This window comes from Myodes glareolus, chromosome 26, assembly GCF_982192425.1.
Source record: "Myodes glareolus chromosome 26, mMyoGla1.1, whole genome shotgun sequence".
Taxonomy (NCBI): Eukaryota; Metazoa; Chordata; class Mammalia; order Rodentia; family Cricetidae; genus Myodes; species Myodes glareolus.
The window spans coordinates 36,234,609-36,250,103 of NC_142051.1; the positions used below are offsets into that span (position 1 = coordinate 36,234,609).

The following is a 15,495-nucleotide window of genomic DNA, read 5'->3' on the forward strand; positions in this document are numbered from 1 at the left end:
ACTGGTTCAATTTTTATAGTGATATGAAGCTGTTTATCTACGTTCTCCTTGAACAGGCTTCGTTAGCTTGTAACTTGGCAGAAATCCGTTCCAACCATGTCAAATTATTGACGTAAAATCTTAGTATAAAAATCACAATACATGAGCACTTACATTCTAAATGGCGCCTTCACACCCTAAGTCTGCCACAAATAAAACTTTTAAAAAGGAAGGTGGGGGGGGGGGGCAGAGAAAAGGGGTGAAAGAAACAAGTCTAGATGCTTTAGGGCCGATTCGGTTTTTGGAAATTAAGTTACTCATCCCCAAATCTGCTCTCACTACTGACAGCTACAGCAAATTTGAGCCCCTCAAAGAGCCTCAGGTTTCTGGGAGATCTCCCAAAACCCCTGGGCCAGAAGAAGAGCCCCCTGAGGTAAGGTATAGAGCAGTGGGTCTTAGCCTCCCTATTGAGGCCCTTTATTACAGCTCCTCACGCTGCGGTGACTGCCAACCGTAAAGTTATTCCATTGATCCTTCATCACTGCAGTTTTGCTACCATTGCGCATCATAACGTAAATATCCGACATGTGACCCCAGGGGGTCGAGACCCACATATTGAAAACCACACTGGTGTAGAGGTATTCCAGATCCAAAGCTTCGGGGATCCCCTCCCCCACGGAGTCGGCCTCCTGTACCTGTAATGGTATAGCCAACATGGCTATACCAACCAGGGAATCAACTGAGCATCCCTGGCTGGAGTTTCCAACGACGCTTCATTCCACAGACGTGATTGATTGACTGACTCGTCTTCAATCCCCAGACCCTCTCGGCATGACCCCAAACCTCCACACTGTTGGTTTTCCTGACGCAGCCATCCCAAGACTGGTGGACATGGCCACCCTCACCTTAAAGACATCTTTAGGAGATGTGACATTGGCCCTACCTTCTAGAAAACAAGGCCAGAGCCAGACATTGCTTGGGCAAGGTCAGTTTTTTTTTTTTTCCAGCTACAGTTTGAGCGATAAGTTGACTTTATTCTATCAGTTGGTGAATATGTTATCAACCTGCTTGGGGGGGTTAGAAAAAAAAAAAAACGCCAGAGCAGTGGACAAAGCCCATTTACTATAACCGCACTGAAATCCTAGAGTAACTGCCAAGCGCCATCTCCGGGTACCTAGCCAAGACATTAGTTCCATCGCCAGGGTTTCATGCCAAGGACCAAAATCCCAGACAGGAACTGATATTAGCAGACAAAGGCGTGGGGTTCTCGTCACAGCCGCAGGATGTAGCTGATGTGAGCTCTGTTGACTGCAGCCGGTCTCATAGAAAAGCATCCCTGTATCCCAAAATGTGTGCTATGAAATTAGGAAAGATCAGATATCTTTTCCCTTACTCATTAGCGTTCAAGACCTCGACAGAAACGGACTGTCTCCAAACGACCTGGGCTTCGACAGCAGAGATGTGGACAGCAGCCGATTGATCCTTTTTGTAATTACTCTCCCACTGTTGCGAGCACAGTGTCTCTGCTCTATCCGTGGTAAATTAACATGTACATATGACTACTAAATAATATTATTGTCATGTGGCCTGGGTTCCAGTTCAAGGTTACTGACGACAGGCTAAAACCCTCTCTTATTTTATAAGACGCTTCAAGTTCTTCCCTGGTTGGCTAGGCTGTGTGTTTATCGTCACAGCTGCAGATGGTACCACAGGTGGGCTCCACAGAGCTGAGGGACTGGTTGGCCAAGAACCTTGCTCGTGCTTCTAAACCCTGCCTCATGGTGGGCTCTTCCAGCTGATTTTAATATTTCCTTTCCTTGTAACAAGTCATTTCTCTCTGGTAGGAGTGGGCATAGAGAGAGCTGGAAGATTCCAGAATGTTCTGGTTCCCATCATAGCCAACACGAATATCAGAAAATTCTTAAGTCAAATAGGTTTCTTGAGGGCTACTGGGGCTATTCTTGGACTGAAGGGAATAAGAGATAATGGGGCCCAATGTCCTCTAGAAATACAGACCACTTCCTGGGTTACTAGTATAGATTACTTAAATCTAAGTTCTCCCATGGGAGGGAGTTTTGTAATGGCCTAGCACACCATAAGTACTCGATAAGTATTGTTCAAGAGAATGAGTGTAGGAACGAGCCACTCTGTTCAGCCAATAATAGATTTAGAACACGTTACAGAAAAAACACAACGCCGGGCTAAGTACCTGACAATACTATGCAAGAAGTCTCCTGGTTAACGGGAGGAAGAAGTTACATTTAGTACCTCTAGTAGAAATCTGTCTCTCTGGTCGTTAATAAACTCGTGCACAGTCCTCTTTCTGTCCGAGCCTGGAGAGAACATGGAAACAGACGTAGGTTTAGTTGGCTAGCTCTCAGCGATACCGCACAGAACACGAGCTGCCCAAGTCATCATACTCGCTGTGCATGCAAACTAAGAAAAGAGCGTTGCCTTCCAGTAGGGTTTCCCTGGCACTCCAAAGCTGCCACGATAGTGGCTACCCCTTATTTTGTATCTTCAAACAGTTCGGAGAGCGGATTAGGGATTTTAAACATGCTACTTGATCATGAATAATTTATTACTACCATCTCATCTTCTTCGTGTGCTAAAGCCTCAGGATGCCAACATTCTTGTCCAGAATCCCATAGCTATGAGTGACAGAGATGGGGCGAAGCCATTGCTGTATGAAATGAGGCAGACTGCTCCAATGTTTTCCTCTAATATGGGACCTCTACGGATTCTTCGAGAATTTTATATGTGACCTTTGTATTTTGGATCATGTTCACCTTCTCACCTCCTTCCTAGCTTCTCCCAGATCCACCCCCACCTCCCCACCCATCCCAACTTTGTGTCCTCCTTAAAAAAATACTTTTTAAAAATAACTCACTGAGTCCAATCTGTGCCGCCCACATACTCATGGATATGGGGTTCTCCTCTGGAGCGTGGTCCATCTATCAGGGGCTTACAGACCATTCCCCTGCCCCCTCCTTCACCTGAGAAGTTACCAACTGTGCATAGCTTCTCAGTGAGGAGCTCCTCTCCCCCTCCATGCTGGCATGTTGACCGGTTTGATCTTGCAGAGGTCTTGTGCAGCTACTGTGAGTTCATGGGTATGGTGACCCTGGAATGTCTAGAAAACATTGCTTAGTTCTGGTCCTCTCGGACCTCTGGCTCTTGTTGCCCCATTTTCTGCAATGGTCACTGAGCCTACATATGATACAGAGTTCTGTTTGTGTTTGGTGACGGACCTGGATCTCTATGTTTGACCGGTCTAGACACAATACTGGGCTCCTTGGGCTCCACGTCTTTGGAGACCTTGCATTGCAACCAGGGTGAAAAAGATGATGGCCGGTTTCATCCTTCAGAAAACTGAAGAGGAATTCCAAGAACATTCAAGGTTTCTTCATTTCGGAAAATGCTACGTTTCCACATTAGCCTCGTGTGAAACCGACAGAATGTGGTACAGAATGAAGTCTCTCGCTAACTACATAGAAAGAAAATACTTCCTAAACAGGCAGCGGGTCTGTGCCGCCCTGGGAGGCTACGTCTCACCAAAGGTGCCCTGGCTCCCACCTCTAACTGGGAGAGATGAGTAAGCCTGCTGCTCTCTTTGTGCCTCAGTTTCCTCATCTGTGTGAAAACTGTTCTTCTACCCTCAGCTCATGGTCGTTGCCTGTAAAATGAACGGCGGGCCGCTTCCCGCCGCCCGCCCGGCTAGCTTTACCCGAAGTAATTACATGGAAACTGTATTCTTTTAAACACTGCCTGGCCCATTATCTGCAGCATCTTATTGGCTAACTCTCTCATATTGATTCAACCCATTTCTAGTAATCTGTGTCTCACCACGGGCTCGTGGCTTACCGGGAAAGATTTAGCATGTCTGACCTGACAGCTTCATGGCGGGCAGCTCTCTGCCTCTGCTTCTTTCTCCCAGCATTCTGTTCTGTCTACTCCACCCACCTAAGGGCTGGCCAATCAAAAAGGCCAAGGCAGTCTCTTTATTAACCAATGAGAGTAACACATAGATAGATGACCCTCCTCCATCAGTTGCCATGTTCTGGTCATGAAACAGGCATGGAGCTATGTGACTTCTAAGAAGAAGCTTCATGAGCCTTAGTTGCAGCCCCTGAGATATTCTAGACAGCGAGCGTTCCTTTGGCAGGGACCCAAAGGGAAAGCAACCAAGAAGTAAACCTCTGGGATTGGAAGCCACTGAAATTTCAACATGGCTTGTATTTGTTATGAAAGCACATGATAGCCCACATAAGAACATCCCTCTTTCCCGCAGCGTTGGAAAAAGGAACAGGGCCGCAGAATATACAACACACAGTAGTTTCTCAAGAACTATTTAGCGGCTATTATTCAGACAACACACTTGGAATGAATCATTTCATTTTGCAATCAATCACAAAAGCAGCAATAATTATTACAGTCATTGACTAATATCCATTGAGAGGTAGCCGATGGAGTCAGACAAGCTTGGACTTGAACTCTGGATTTGCTTAGAGATTTGGGGTGCCTCAACCTCACTGAGCCATTTTCATCTGCAGAGAGGAGGGAAACGTATCTAAGAGCACTTTGTTGCAGATCAAATAGAGCACGGTTGAGTAACTATCACTTAGAGGCAGCTGTCCTTTATAGTACTTTAAAAATTGCACAATCTTGAAATCACTGACGTTCATAACAGTGCGGCCCAAAGTTCAGTTACTTCAACGTCATTGATATTTTATCTGTCTTGCCTGTTGATATCCCTCCTTCTTCCCCCACTAGACTATTTTGTGTGCTTTGAACCACCAAAGCTCACCCCTCCTTAGGAACTGTCTGGGTTCCCACGCCTCAAAGAGTACAGATAGCGAGGGCCACTGCATTCATATTTCCCACCTATGCCCAACGTCAACACTATTATTTCGACAACGACTTCCTTCCTTCCCCAAAGCAGAAGAAAAAGCGATGGTCTTGGGCAAGCGTATTCTTATTTAAGCTGCTTTCCTCTGGCTCTGAAGCCTGGCGCCGAGATCTTACCCGCCATATTCTCACAGGCCCCAGAACTTCGCATCAACGACTCCATGTTAGAGACACCATCCTGACCTGAAAACCCAGCACGCAGGCCCCAAACTCTGACAAAAATGGAAATAAGGACCTAGTTCATAGTTCTAGAAAAGTCCACAAATAAAGAAGTCCCTAAAGGTACTAACCTTGCCTTTTGGCTTCTGTAGATCTACTTCTTGTTAACTGAAGTGTGCCGACCAGGATGTGGTTTTTGTACCCAGAAGACAAAAGGCTGTAAGGCTTTGGGCAAGTTCCCCCATGCAGCTGCAGGCCAGCAATAAACATTTTCTCTTTGGCTTTAAGAATATCTGTGTTGTCAGGTCAGTGGTGGCACATGCCTTTAATCCCAGAAGAGGTGTGTGTGTGTGTGTGTGTGTGTGTGTATCTCTGAGTTTGAGGCCAGCGAGGTCTACAGAGTGAACTTCAGAACATCCAGGGCCACCCAGAGGAACACAAACTCCATCTGTATCTCCCTATCAAACAGAGTGTCCGTGATGTGATGCGCCCTCTGGCGGTCTTATCTCGAAATAGCATACTGCCTCTCGCCACCAGTAAATCTCCCCAACCGATGACGCACGCGTTTTAAAACGAAGAGTAGCGTGGGCTTACCTTCTGTCAGTCTGAGAATAAGAGTGGGGTCTAGCCCCAGGTCTTCGTAGGAGCTGCCGCCTGCTTCCGTGTAGAACGTCAGCTGGCTGAGGTGCGAGCGGCTCTTCATGCGAGATGAAAACGTCGTCTTCTGGTGGATTTTCATGTTGCGGCTCATGAGTCTTTCCTGCCCAAGGCGCAAAAGTGCAGAGGGAGCTTTGATACGGCAAAGAACTGTATTGTTATGATCGTGATCGTAGGCAAACAGCCAAGACGTTTGGCCCTAGGCCGCCTGGGAGCTGCCCTGGAAGCGATGTGCACCGCATCCCTTTCCTTGTTAGATGGAGACAAGGAAGGCCGTGTTTGAAAGGTGGAGCCTTTAACAAACTACCTCAGAGACAGGAAAACGTCTTTCCAGGGAAATCCCGAGAGGTTAGCTTGTCGGGACACAAGAGGGGACAGAGCTCCACGGGATGTGGTGAGAACCCACCCCTTGGATTTCCTTCAGGTTCTCTCAGTTTAATATTATGTTACGTTCAACAAAGGCTCGCCAACACCTGGAGAAAAGCCAAACCAAATGAAGATACTGAAGCGTTTCTAGATGTATTCCTCATTTTATGTAGGGTGAGGAGGGTCCTTTAACCAGTGACCCTTGGGAAGAAAACGTGAACCTCAGGCTCCCTGCTGATTAAACTTCACTGCAAATTACTCTAAAAAACGATCCTCTTCCCCCTCTCCACCCCATCTCTCTTCTCTTCTCTCCCCAAAGCACACATAGACTTGTTTATCCATAACTGCTTTGACACCTTTGGGGTCATTCCTAAGGACTCAGCTCCTGTCACCACGGTAACTTCTGTCTCTCCCCCTCCCGTCCTCTCTTTTGTCAACAGGGCAGACTGGTCTGTCTCCTTTACACATCTCTGATGCTGTGACCTGTCTGTCAATTCAAAGGTGTCACCCGTGGTGAGACGCACTTTTATTTTGTGTTTGGCCAATGATGCACGACATGCCATCTGTGCAGGCTAGTCCCGGTTTCAGAAATTTAATAATGTGAAAAGTGTATATGTGTCAGACCTGTGAAGTAGGGTGGACCCTACCTGTCACGCTAGCGGGTACCGGCGTAGCTGCCTTCCCCCACTAGGTGGCGATCTCCGAAGGTCCCTGCTTACCTCTGTCCTCTGAATGCCCAGTCTTCCCAGAACAGTCCAGATGACCACATACCAGGCACATTAATATCTTTTTTTAAAAGTCCTAATTGTCCTATAACCAACTTTGTAGACCAGGCTGGTCTCAAACTCATAGAGATCTGCCTGCCTCTGCCTCTCAAGTGACATGCGTCACCCAGCCCAGCCCTAAGACCGTGTCTTAACCCACACAAACTGATATGGCTTAAAACACATGATTCTAACCTCTTTGGGGCCTTGAACTTAATAAGAACCTTACCTTTTTCTTCGCGGCCACCTCATTTTCTTTGAAAAGGAAGAGATCTTTGAAGAAGATCTTGTAGGGTCGTTCCTTTCTGATTGCATCATCTTTTATTGTATCTGAAAGGGGAGAAGAAGGTGAGAGGGGGAAGGAAGGATTTGTTAGCTCAGCTAATAAGTCACTAGGCTTATTAAGTCTCCCACTTGCTGGGATAGGGAAATGGTTCGCAGGGGTCTCTGAGAAGGTGGAGCGCAGATGCATCCTGCCCTCCAGCTGAAACTGGAAACATCTGGCCTGGGTCTTCTGGGTAAGAGCCCATTGTCTATGGCACAAGCTCAGAGCTCAGCACCCCAGGGGAGCTGAACCATAGCTCAGGACTCTGTAGTAAGACAACAAGATCCCACTTGGAGATATGGAGGTGACACTGGGCCATCAACCGCCAGCAGGCGCATGACGTAGCATGACCTCTTCTGTACACATCTGCCAGCTTCTTAGAAAGCTGAAGGTATGATATGATATGATATGATATGATATGATATGATATGATATGATGGTTGAGTGCAATGTGGCGGGTCCGTGAGACAGGTGTCAGCCAAGGGAGGGCCGCGCCTGGTAAAAGCAGGGCAAGTTGTGGTTGGTTCCTCAGGGGCCCTGTGGGGTTTAGGGATGTCATGAAAGCAGGTGATATTGTAGGCCTCGTAATACACAGAGGGGAGAGAGCTCTAGGTGGCAGAGGGTGCGCCTGGGGAGAGCAGGAAGGTGGGAACGCGTGGCCAGCAGGCTAGGGCTCAGCAGAGAAAGAGCGATGCAGGTCTGGGAAGCCACGGTGGCTGGTTTCTTGGTTACCTTGAACCGGGCTGTGCTTCGTCCCGATTCGACGTTATTTTGGGTGTATCTGTGAGGTGTTTTCCAGGTGGCTTTTAGCATTCAAATGGGTAGAGTCAATAAAGAAAGCTGTCCCTTCCAATATGTATGGGCACCAACCAATCCACAGAGGACCTGAGCAGAACAGCGGCTGAGGAGGGAGAAACATTCACCCCTCTGTCTGTCTGTCTGTCTGTCTGCCTGTCTGTCTCTCTCTCTCTCTCTCATACACATAGGTACCTTGCTGGTTTGAGCTGGGACACTCCACCTCTTATCTCCCATCCATGCTCAACAGATTGGGGCTGATACTGTCAGCCCGCCTGGGCTCTGGCCTTCACACTGGGCTGGGCTCTACCACCAGCTTTTCCAAGTCTCCGGCTTGCAGTTACACAAGCCCCTTTATCACAGAAAACTGCCTGCTGTGTTCTAGACCTAAGACCATGAGCTTGCCCGAGCCCATCCTGTGTCCCCTGCCGGTAACAGAGCAAGGATGGATCCCAGATACCCAGTGGGCCTGTTGATACTAATTGGAATGCTCAGAGGAAAGTAATTGGCAGGCTAGGTTTAGGCCACCCACACTCTCTTCCTCTCTGATCTCCTGTAAGACTACTAGTTGCTTTTTGGGTGGGGGACCATTTTGATTTTTGAGACAGTCTATCAATGTAGCCCCTGACTATTGTAGAACTCACCATATAGACCAGGCTAATCTCAGATTCATAGAGACCTGCCTGCCTCTCCTTCCCAAGGGCCAGGATTAAAGGCTTGCACCACCATAAATGGCATTTGAGATGGGCCATAAATCCACGATATTTTCTTTTCTCTATTTTCCTTTTCTGTTTGAAAACATGTTCCTATTTTCAGGTTCTGGGTAGACTGATCTTTGGGGGTGAAATTGAAATTGCACCCCGACTAACACCTTCCCCGCAGCACCTGCTAGAATCCACCCTTAGCCTCCCGCCCAATCCTACTGCAGGCTATAGAGCAACGTGAACCTTGGATGTGCAGCTTGCCACTTGGGCATCTGAGGCATTCACTGTACCCAGGTTCCTCCAAGTTCAGCTGTGTTTTCCTCTGGGCTGCTCTGAAGAGCCCCGTCATGGCTAACAAACAGTCTTGCGGGGCTTGACTGTTAGTGTCATGTGGAGGCTGTGACAGGACTACAAAAGCCCCCGACTGGGAATTCTAGGGAGGGGGAGCCTAAAGTCCCCTAACAACGAGCTACAAGGGGGTGGGCGTCTCGGCAGGCTCTAGTAGGACCTGTCTGCGTCTTCTGCCTACGCGCTCTGGCTTGCAGCCCCCTCCACCCATCCACCCTCGGGTTCATTGTCACACGGCCTTCCCGGCCTAAGACACACCTGCCTCCCTCCTGTGCAGACTTTTGGGTTAGCCCAGGCCCATCAGATAATCCAGAATATTCTTCCCAAGTCAAGCTCCTTAACTTAATCACATTTGAAAAGTTTATTTTTTTTTTAATCAAGTAAAGCAATCTATTCACAGGTTCCAAGGAATGTAACGTGTGCGTATTTGGAGACTTCGAGTCTGCCTATGACACACAGACTTGTTCCCTTGTTCTTTGTTTGTTCTCTTTCTGCTTACCTGGTTCTAATTCAGTCATCCATTCATTCACTTATTCACTCAACAAATACCCCCGGAGGGTCTCTGCTCTGCGCCATGTAACACACACTAGTTAACAAAATAAAGACTCTGCCCTTACACTGAGTTGAACTGGTAGGCGTGAGGGAGGGGTAACAGACAAACAACAAACATAACAAGTAAGGGATTTTATAAAGCAAGTAACCCTAAGCCCTGACCAAAACTTCTCAGCAGGATGTACAAGTCCTTTTATTTTTCTTACTCTGGCATGTAGCTTTCTCTCTTACCCTCCAGCCAGCACCGAGCCCGATAGTACCAGGCATATATAGCGAGAACACATTGACTGCTTGATCTTTACCTCTAGTACTCATCGATGTCTCCAAAAACTGGGATGACATTTTGTCTCCTGGTCCTGTCCAAAGAAAATGAAACACACCGTTTAAAAACCCTTCAGACACAAGCGAATAGATGTCATATAAAATGTATACCCATACTAAAATCATAAATGATCTGTCTACAGGGGCTGGACCCGCAGCTCATCCACTGAGAGCTTAAACCGCTCTTTCGGAAGAACTGAGTTGGGATCTCAGCACTCATGTTTGGCAATTGACAACTGCCTTTAGCTCCAGCGTCGCAGGCTCCAGCGTCGTTTTCCGGCCTCTTGAGGCACCTTCATTCGCTTGCACACATGCACACGTATACACACACACTTAAAAACAAAAGAAATATTGCAGCATTTTAGTTGTGAGCCTATTCTTTAATGACGGATCCATTCCTCCAACCTGAAAAGCCAAGACAAATTTTTAAAAAACAAAGCCAAACAAAACCTGTATACATTACATAGCTGTGACTCAATTCGGCTGCCAGCCGCTTCTCAGCAACTTTCCTGGCTTTTGAAACCATGACCACACAGACTGTGCCCAGCAATTCCAGTTCCAGGAATTTACACTCCAGAAAACAACCAACCCCGAGAGCAAAAAACCTTATGTGCCAGAGTATGTGATTGGTACCATTTAATAGCACGGAATAGCTGTGGCTCACCATAAAGTAAACTGTCAAGTGATCTTTAGCATAATGTTGGGATCACTCCTGGTACCCCTTATTGTTAAGTCAAAAAAAAAAAAAAAGAATAGGGCATTTGGGATGACTGAAAAGATAAGGGCACTTTCCAGCAAGCCGGACGACCGGAATTCAAATCCCAGGAACATAACAGGACAGAGGTGAGTCCCACAGGTTGCCCTCTGACTTCACACAGGTACACATGCAAAATCAACCAAACAACCAACCAATACGCTTCCAAGGTGTAGGGATGGCGTGGGTAGAGAAAACTGCATGTGTTGTCTGGGTATCCTAACACCGGTGAGCCAGAGTCTGCGGCAACGGATTTACGACTCTCTCCTTCCACTCCAGCCAGGCTTGGGGTAAGGCTGGGTAAGAGGCACTTACTTCAACTGTCAAAGAACTGCCAAAAAATAAAATTATAAAATAAAAAGTGAAAACAAAAAAATTGAGAAAACAGCTCAGTTGTGGAGATTAATAACACGTGAATGATCTATCTATCTATCTATCTATCTATCCATCTGTCTATCATCTATCTATCTATTTAAATCTCACATAAATACAGGAAAGTTGACGGCAAATGCTCCGGTCTCTGGAAGCCCCGAAGCGCCTGCCTTTCCTTCGGATTTTTTCCCCAAATGACTAAGGAGGTGTGAGGAAGAACAAAGGGAGGTAGAAGAAACCCAATCAGCTCCACCCAGGAACAGGGCAATGTCCTGTGTTAAAGAAAATACCACAGTGGCTGAAAGAAAGTTCTGTGCCGAGGGAACCAACTGCCCTGGAAAGCAAATGCTTAGAAACTCACGTCTTCAGTTCACAGCCAACTTCTAATGCAGCGGTCCTCAACCTGTGGGACCTAAGGAACCCTGCCACAGGAGTCACCTAAGATCATCGGGAAGCAGCAGCAGCAAAATTACAGTTATGAAGCAGCGATGAAAACAGTTGTACGGTTGGGGGTCACCACAACACGAGGAAGTGTGTTAATGGGTCGTGGCCTGAGGAAGGTTGAGAATCACAGCTCTAAAGGCCGAGAGACACCAAGAGCTCAGAACTCCCCGCCGCTTACAACTGTGGAGTGTGACTAGGGGCCATCCTCTCTTAGAGGTGGCACAGGTAAGCCGGTGAAGAACGTGGCGTCTTCTTACGCTCCCCAACCTCCCCACCACTGAAAAGGGACAAAGACAGTGGCGTCCTTACGGGGCTCACAAGTTAACACTTCCAGCCTGTGATAGGCAAGTGCGAACGAAGGCTCACGTACACGTGCACATGGAGAGGAATGTCCTAAGAAGATGATGGGTGTGTATGGTGTGTGCATCTGTGCATGTGTCTGGTGTGTGTGTGTGTGTGTGTGTGTGTGTGTGTAAGGAGATCCGTGGGACTTGGACACAGCAAACAAAGGGACGATGGATAGATGAGGCCAGAGAGAAACCAAGAAGCCAAGTTCTAGATTATGAAGCACGGGCAAGTTCTTTACCCTGAGAAATGGGGAATTAATTGGTCAGTGACTTACTCTGACTGCTGAGCTAAGGAGGAACCATAAAATTTGGCTTAATTCACACAGAGAATTCTTAGGGGTCAGTGGGGTCCCTTGGGAAGGTAGTAGAAGCGTGAGAATTCTAGGTATCTTTTACAAGCACCTAGCTGCCCCGCTGATGATACAGACGTAGTGTGTCAAACAGAGAGCCGAGGCCTCGAACGGATGGAGACAGAGAAGATTGGGGCAGGGGCAACTGGGCATTGCAGAGCTTCTGTTTGGAGCGTGGTACATTCCAGGCGTCCATCAGGCCACCCAAGGGACACAGGGATATGATATACTGGTCTTCAAAGGAGCACCACACTGGCTGTTCCAGCCAGTCCTCCCACTTCTCCCACACACAATCTTGTGAAATCACACACTTGTTCTTGGATGACCAGCCTCCCAAGGACAGCGGGGGGGGGGGAAGCATAGAGGGAAATCACGGCCCTGGGGGCTGGGAGGTCTGACTCCAAATGGACTCTTAAACCTATGCCTGGAACTAGGCCCAAGTCCCTTCCTTCCGTGTAGATTTTTTCTCTCGACGCCTCTTACACAGCACGCACTTGTGGGAGGTGAGTGGGAACTGATGGCTCGTGTGTCTTCCAACATAGGTAATCATCTAGGTCTGTCCTCTGCCCCACCCTGTCTTACAACATTTGGGAAGAGTCGGGACAACGGGTCTTTGTAAGACACCTTGAGTGATATCCCTGAAGCCCGGTTGGACGGGCAGCGCAAATCCACGTGCAGATTCTCCATTTTTAAGACTCTCGGGAAGTGAGTTTCATAGATCCAATCATAGAGTTCTAGACTAATTTTAAATACAATTAGCCAGGGCGTTCATTATCAGACACTCACTGCTGGAAGCAAGCCTGTATTGAGCTTTCACAACTCTATGCCTACAACCCAGTGAAAATGAATTTTCAGATCCCCTTAGTGGGCGATGAACATATATATTACATATATATATGTGTGTGTGTGTGTGTGTGTGTGTATGTATTTAACTCATATGTATAAGCATATATACACATATATATGTACACATACACTGTGTGTGACCCCACATTCATATAAGGATTGGATCGATTCTCCCTGACCCAATACCTTTCCAGGTTTCTCCCCACCCACCTTGGGCAAACACTAGGAGAAAAAGCTGTCAACTGCGGCCTTGAATGGTGTAGCTCTGCCTGAGCCAGCAGTTCCTTGTTTGCCCAGAGGCCAGGGACCCACAGGTCCTTGGCCTACTCTCCTGGCCTGCCTCTTTTAATCAGGTCAGAACTGGAGCAGAAGGGTGAGGAAATGTCTGTCAGCTCGACCTCTCTGCCCTGCTGGCGTCAGGCTCGGTGCTTGTGTGTGTGGACTTTTCTGTTGACGTTTCTGATAGCCCCTCTGGCAAACCGAAATGCTTAACTAAGGGTCAGGGGTCAGGTGGAAGGAAGGCTAGTGGAAGGGAGTCCCCATGTGTGTCAGGTAATGTGAGACCAACTTTGTAAAGTCAGTATTATGGGGTCGCTGCTCAGTACTAAAATTTTTGGAGCTTTCAAAATAGTTTTAAATGGGGTGTGTGTGCGCGCGTGCACATAACAGCAGTGTCTGTAGAGGGTGTCAGATCCCCTGGAGCTGGAGTTACGTGTAGTGGTGGGCGGACTGATGAGGGCGCCGGGGACTGAACTTGGCTCCTTTAGAAGAACAGTAAGGGCTTTTACTGTGTCAGTATCTGGGTCTCTCTAATGCTCAGCTTTTCGGTCCTTAAGCTTCCTATGTCTGCAAACCCATGTTTGCAAGTTCCTCTCAGGTGACGCCTCCTTGGATGGTTAATCAGATACATTCAAGCGACCCCTCGACATCAATACCCATGGAAGAGAAGTATAATTTCTTTTAACGTGTTTCAGGAATACACAAGCCCTAAACACAGTCCATGGTTCATTCTGTGAAGCCAGGGGAGAAACTGTACTACAGCCTGAAGTCCAATCCTTAACTGACATTCAAGGCAAACAGCATTAAAATCCACTAGCAGCAATGAAAATGTCCACAGCTCATTTATAGGTGAGTGCTGGCCCAAGTGACTTACATTTTATCTGAAGGCCGAGGAAACCCACAAGCTAGAAACAAGTACGCCTACCTAAGGCTAAGAAAACCTTGCCTGGGGGAAATTTTAAACAGATTTCCTGAGGTCAGCTCAGATGAGAAATAACATGTTTGTTGAACCCCAATTTGAACCCTTCCTTTGTATCTGTAATGGCCTACGTCTGCCAGTGTGGTTTGTCTGCCAAATGCGACAGGTTGGCAGAAATTTTATACTATAAAAATTCAATAATTCCCTATGCATAAGTGACTATGTTTCGCTCCTCCACCATTTCTATTTTTTCTCCCTTTCTTTCTTTTTTTCTTTCTTTCTTTTTCTTTTTAGACAGTGTCATACTATGTAGACCAGGCTAGCCTCAAACTCCAGAGTTCTGCCTACCTCTGCCTCCTGAGTACTGGGATTAAAGGTATGCACCACCACACCTGGCTAATTTCTATTTTTTTTTCATCATGAGTGTTTGTGGTTGTGGTTCTACTTTGTGAGTAGCCTCTGGGCCTTCCACTCACCTTGTCTCCCTATTTTCTAACTTCCTTTTGTGTTTTTTACCCTATCTCCCTTTTATTATAGGACATGGGGTGGAGCTAAAGGATATTTACTACTAATTTGCTCACGTAAAGACACTTCGCTGACTGCTTTATAGTGGATTTAAGGTGACCCAAAATCAACCTTTGTGTTTTGTGTTTCGCAGAATAAGCCTGTCTTCATGGTATAGTTTTTTGTCATTTTTTCCCCCTTTCTTTCTATTGTCGTGTTTGCTGAGCACGGAAGTCACTTTCCTGTCTTTGCTTGGAATGTACCATAGAAACCAAATAAAATAAGTCTGGTGGTATATGCCTTTAATCCCAGCCCTGGTGTGTGTGTGTGTGTGTGTGTGTGTGTGTGTGTGTGTGTGTGTGTATGGGAGAGATGGGTGGCCAGAGACAATTGGATCTCTGAGTTAAAAGCTATCCTGGTTTACATAGAAAGCTCCAGGATAGCCAGGATTACATAGTGTGAGACTTTGTCTCAAAAAAAGAAAAAAGAAAAACTCCCCCAAAGCATATACATACAAGTAACATTATACAGACTAAGCAGGTTGTATCTATGTATTTAGAAATACACACACACACACACACACACACACACACACACACACACACCATATAGATGTAACAAGAAGATAAAAGAGGTCATGGATTTGAAAGGGAACAAGGGCGGTTTGGAAAGAGGGCGGGAAAAGGGAAAATGATGTAATTATAATCTCAAAAAAAACAAAGAAAATATTTTTTAAAAGCTAGCCAGAACAAATCCGATTCAAAAGTGCCTGCCAGCCTTTCTTAAACAAACCGGATGCTTT

At 46.9% G+C, this 15,495-nt stretch overlaps 1 protein-coding gene and 1 long non-coding RNA gene across 2 annotated transcripts in view; one reads left to right on the forward strand and one right to left on the reverse strand.

Moving 5' to 3' along the window:
- The window catches only part of Ccdc38 (coiled-coil domain containing 38), a 41,652-nt gene extending 30,976 nt beyond the window's left edge, over positions 1-10,676 (reverse strand). The window contains exons 1-5 of the mRNA XM_087901908.1: positions 10,543-10,676; positions 9,860-9,913; positions 7,063-7,163; positions 5,641-5,806; positions 2,248-2,312 (exon numbers count right to left, since the gene is read on the reverse strand). Of these exons, the coding sequence (XP_087758034.1) occupies positions 2,248-2,312; positions 5,641-5,806; positions 7,063-7,163; positions 9,860-9,899 (372 nt within the window). The 5' untranslated portion in view covers positions 9,900-9,913; positions 10,543-10,676. The remainder of the gene's footprint in view (positions 1-2,247; positions 2,313-5,640; positions 5,807-7,062; positions 7,164-9,859; positions 9,914-10,542) is intronic.
- Positions 10,677-11,140: 464 nt separating this feature from the next.
- Positions 11,141-14,914, forward strand: LOC148117785 (uncharacterized). The gene is made up of 3 exons (XR_015736714.1): positions 11,141-11,673; positions 13,966-14,119; positions 14,727-14,914. It is a non-coding gene; the product is annotated as an uncharacterized LOC148117785 (long non-coding RNA).
- Positions 14,915-15,495: the final 581 nt, after the last annotated feature.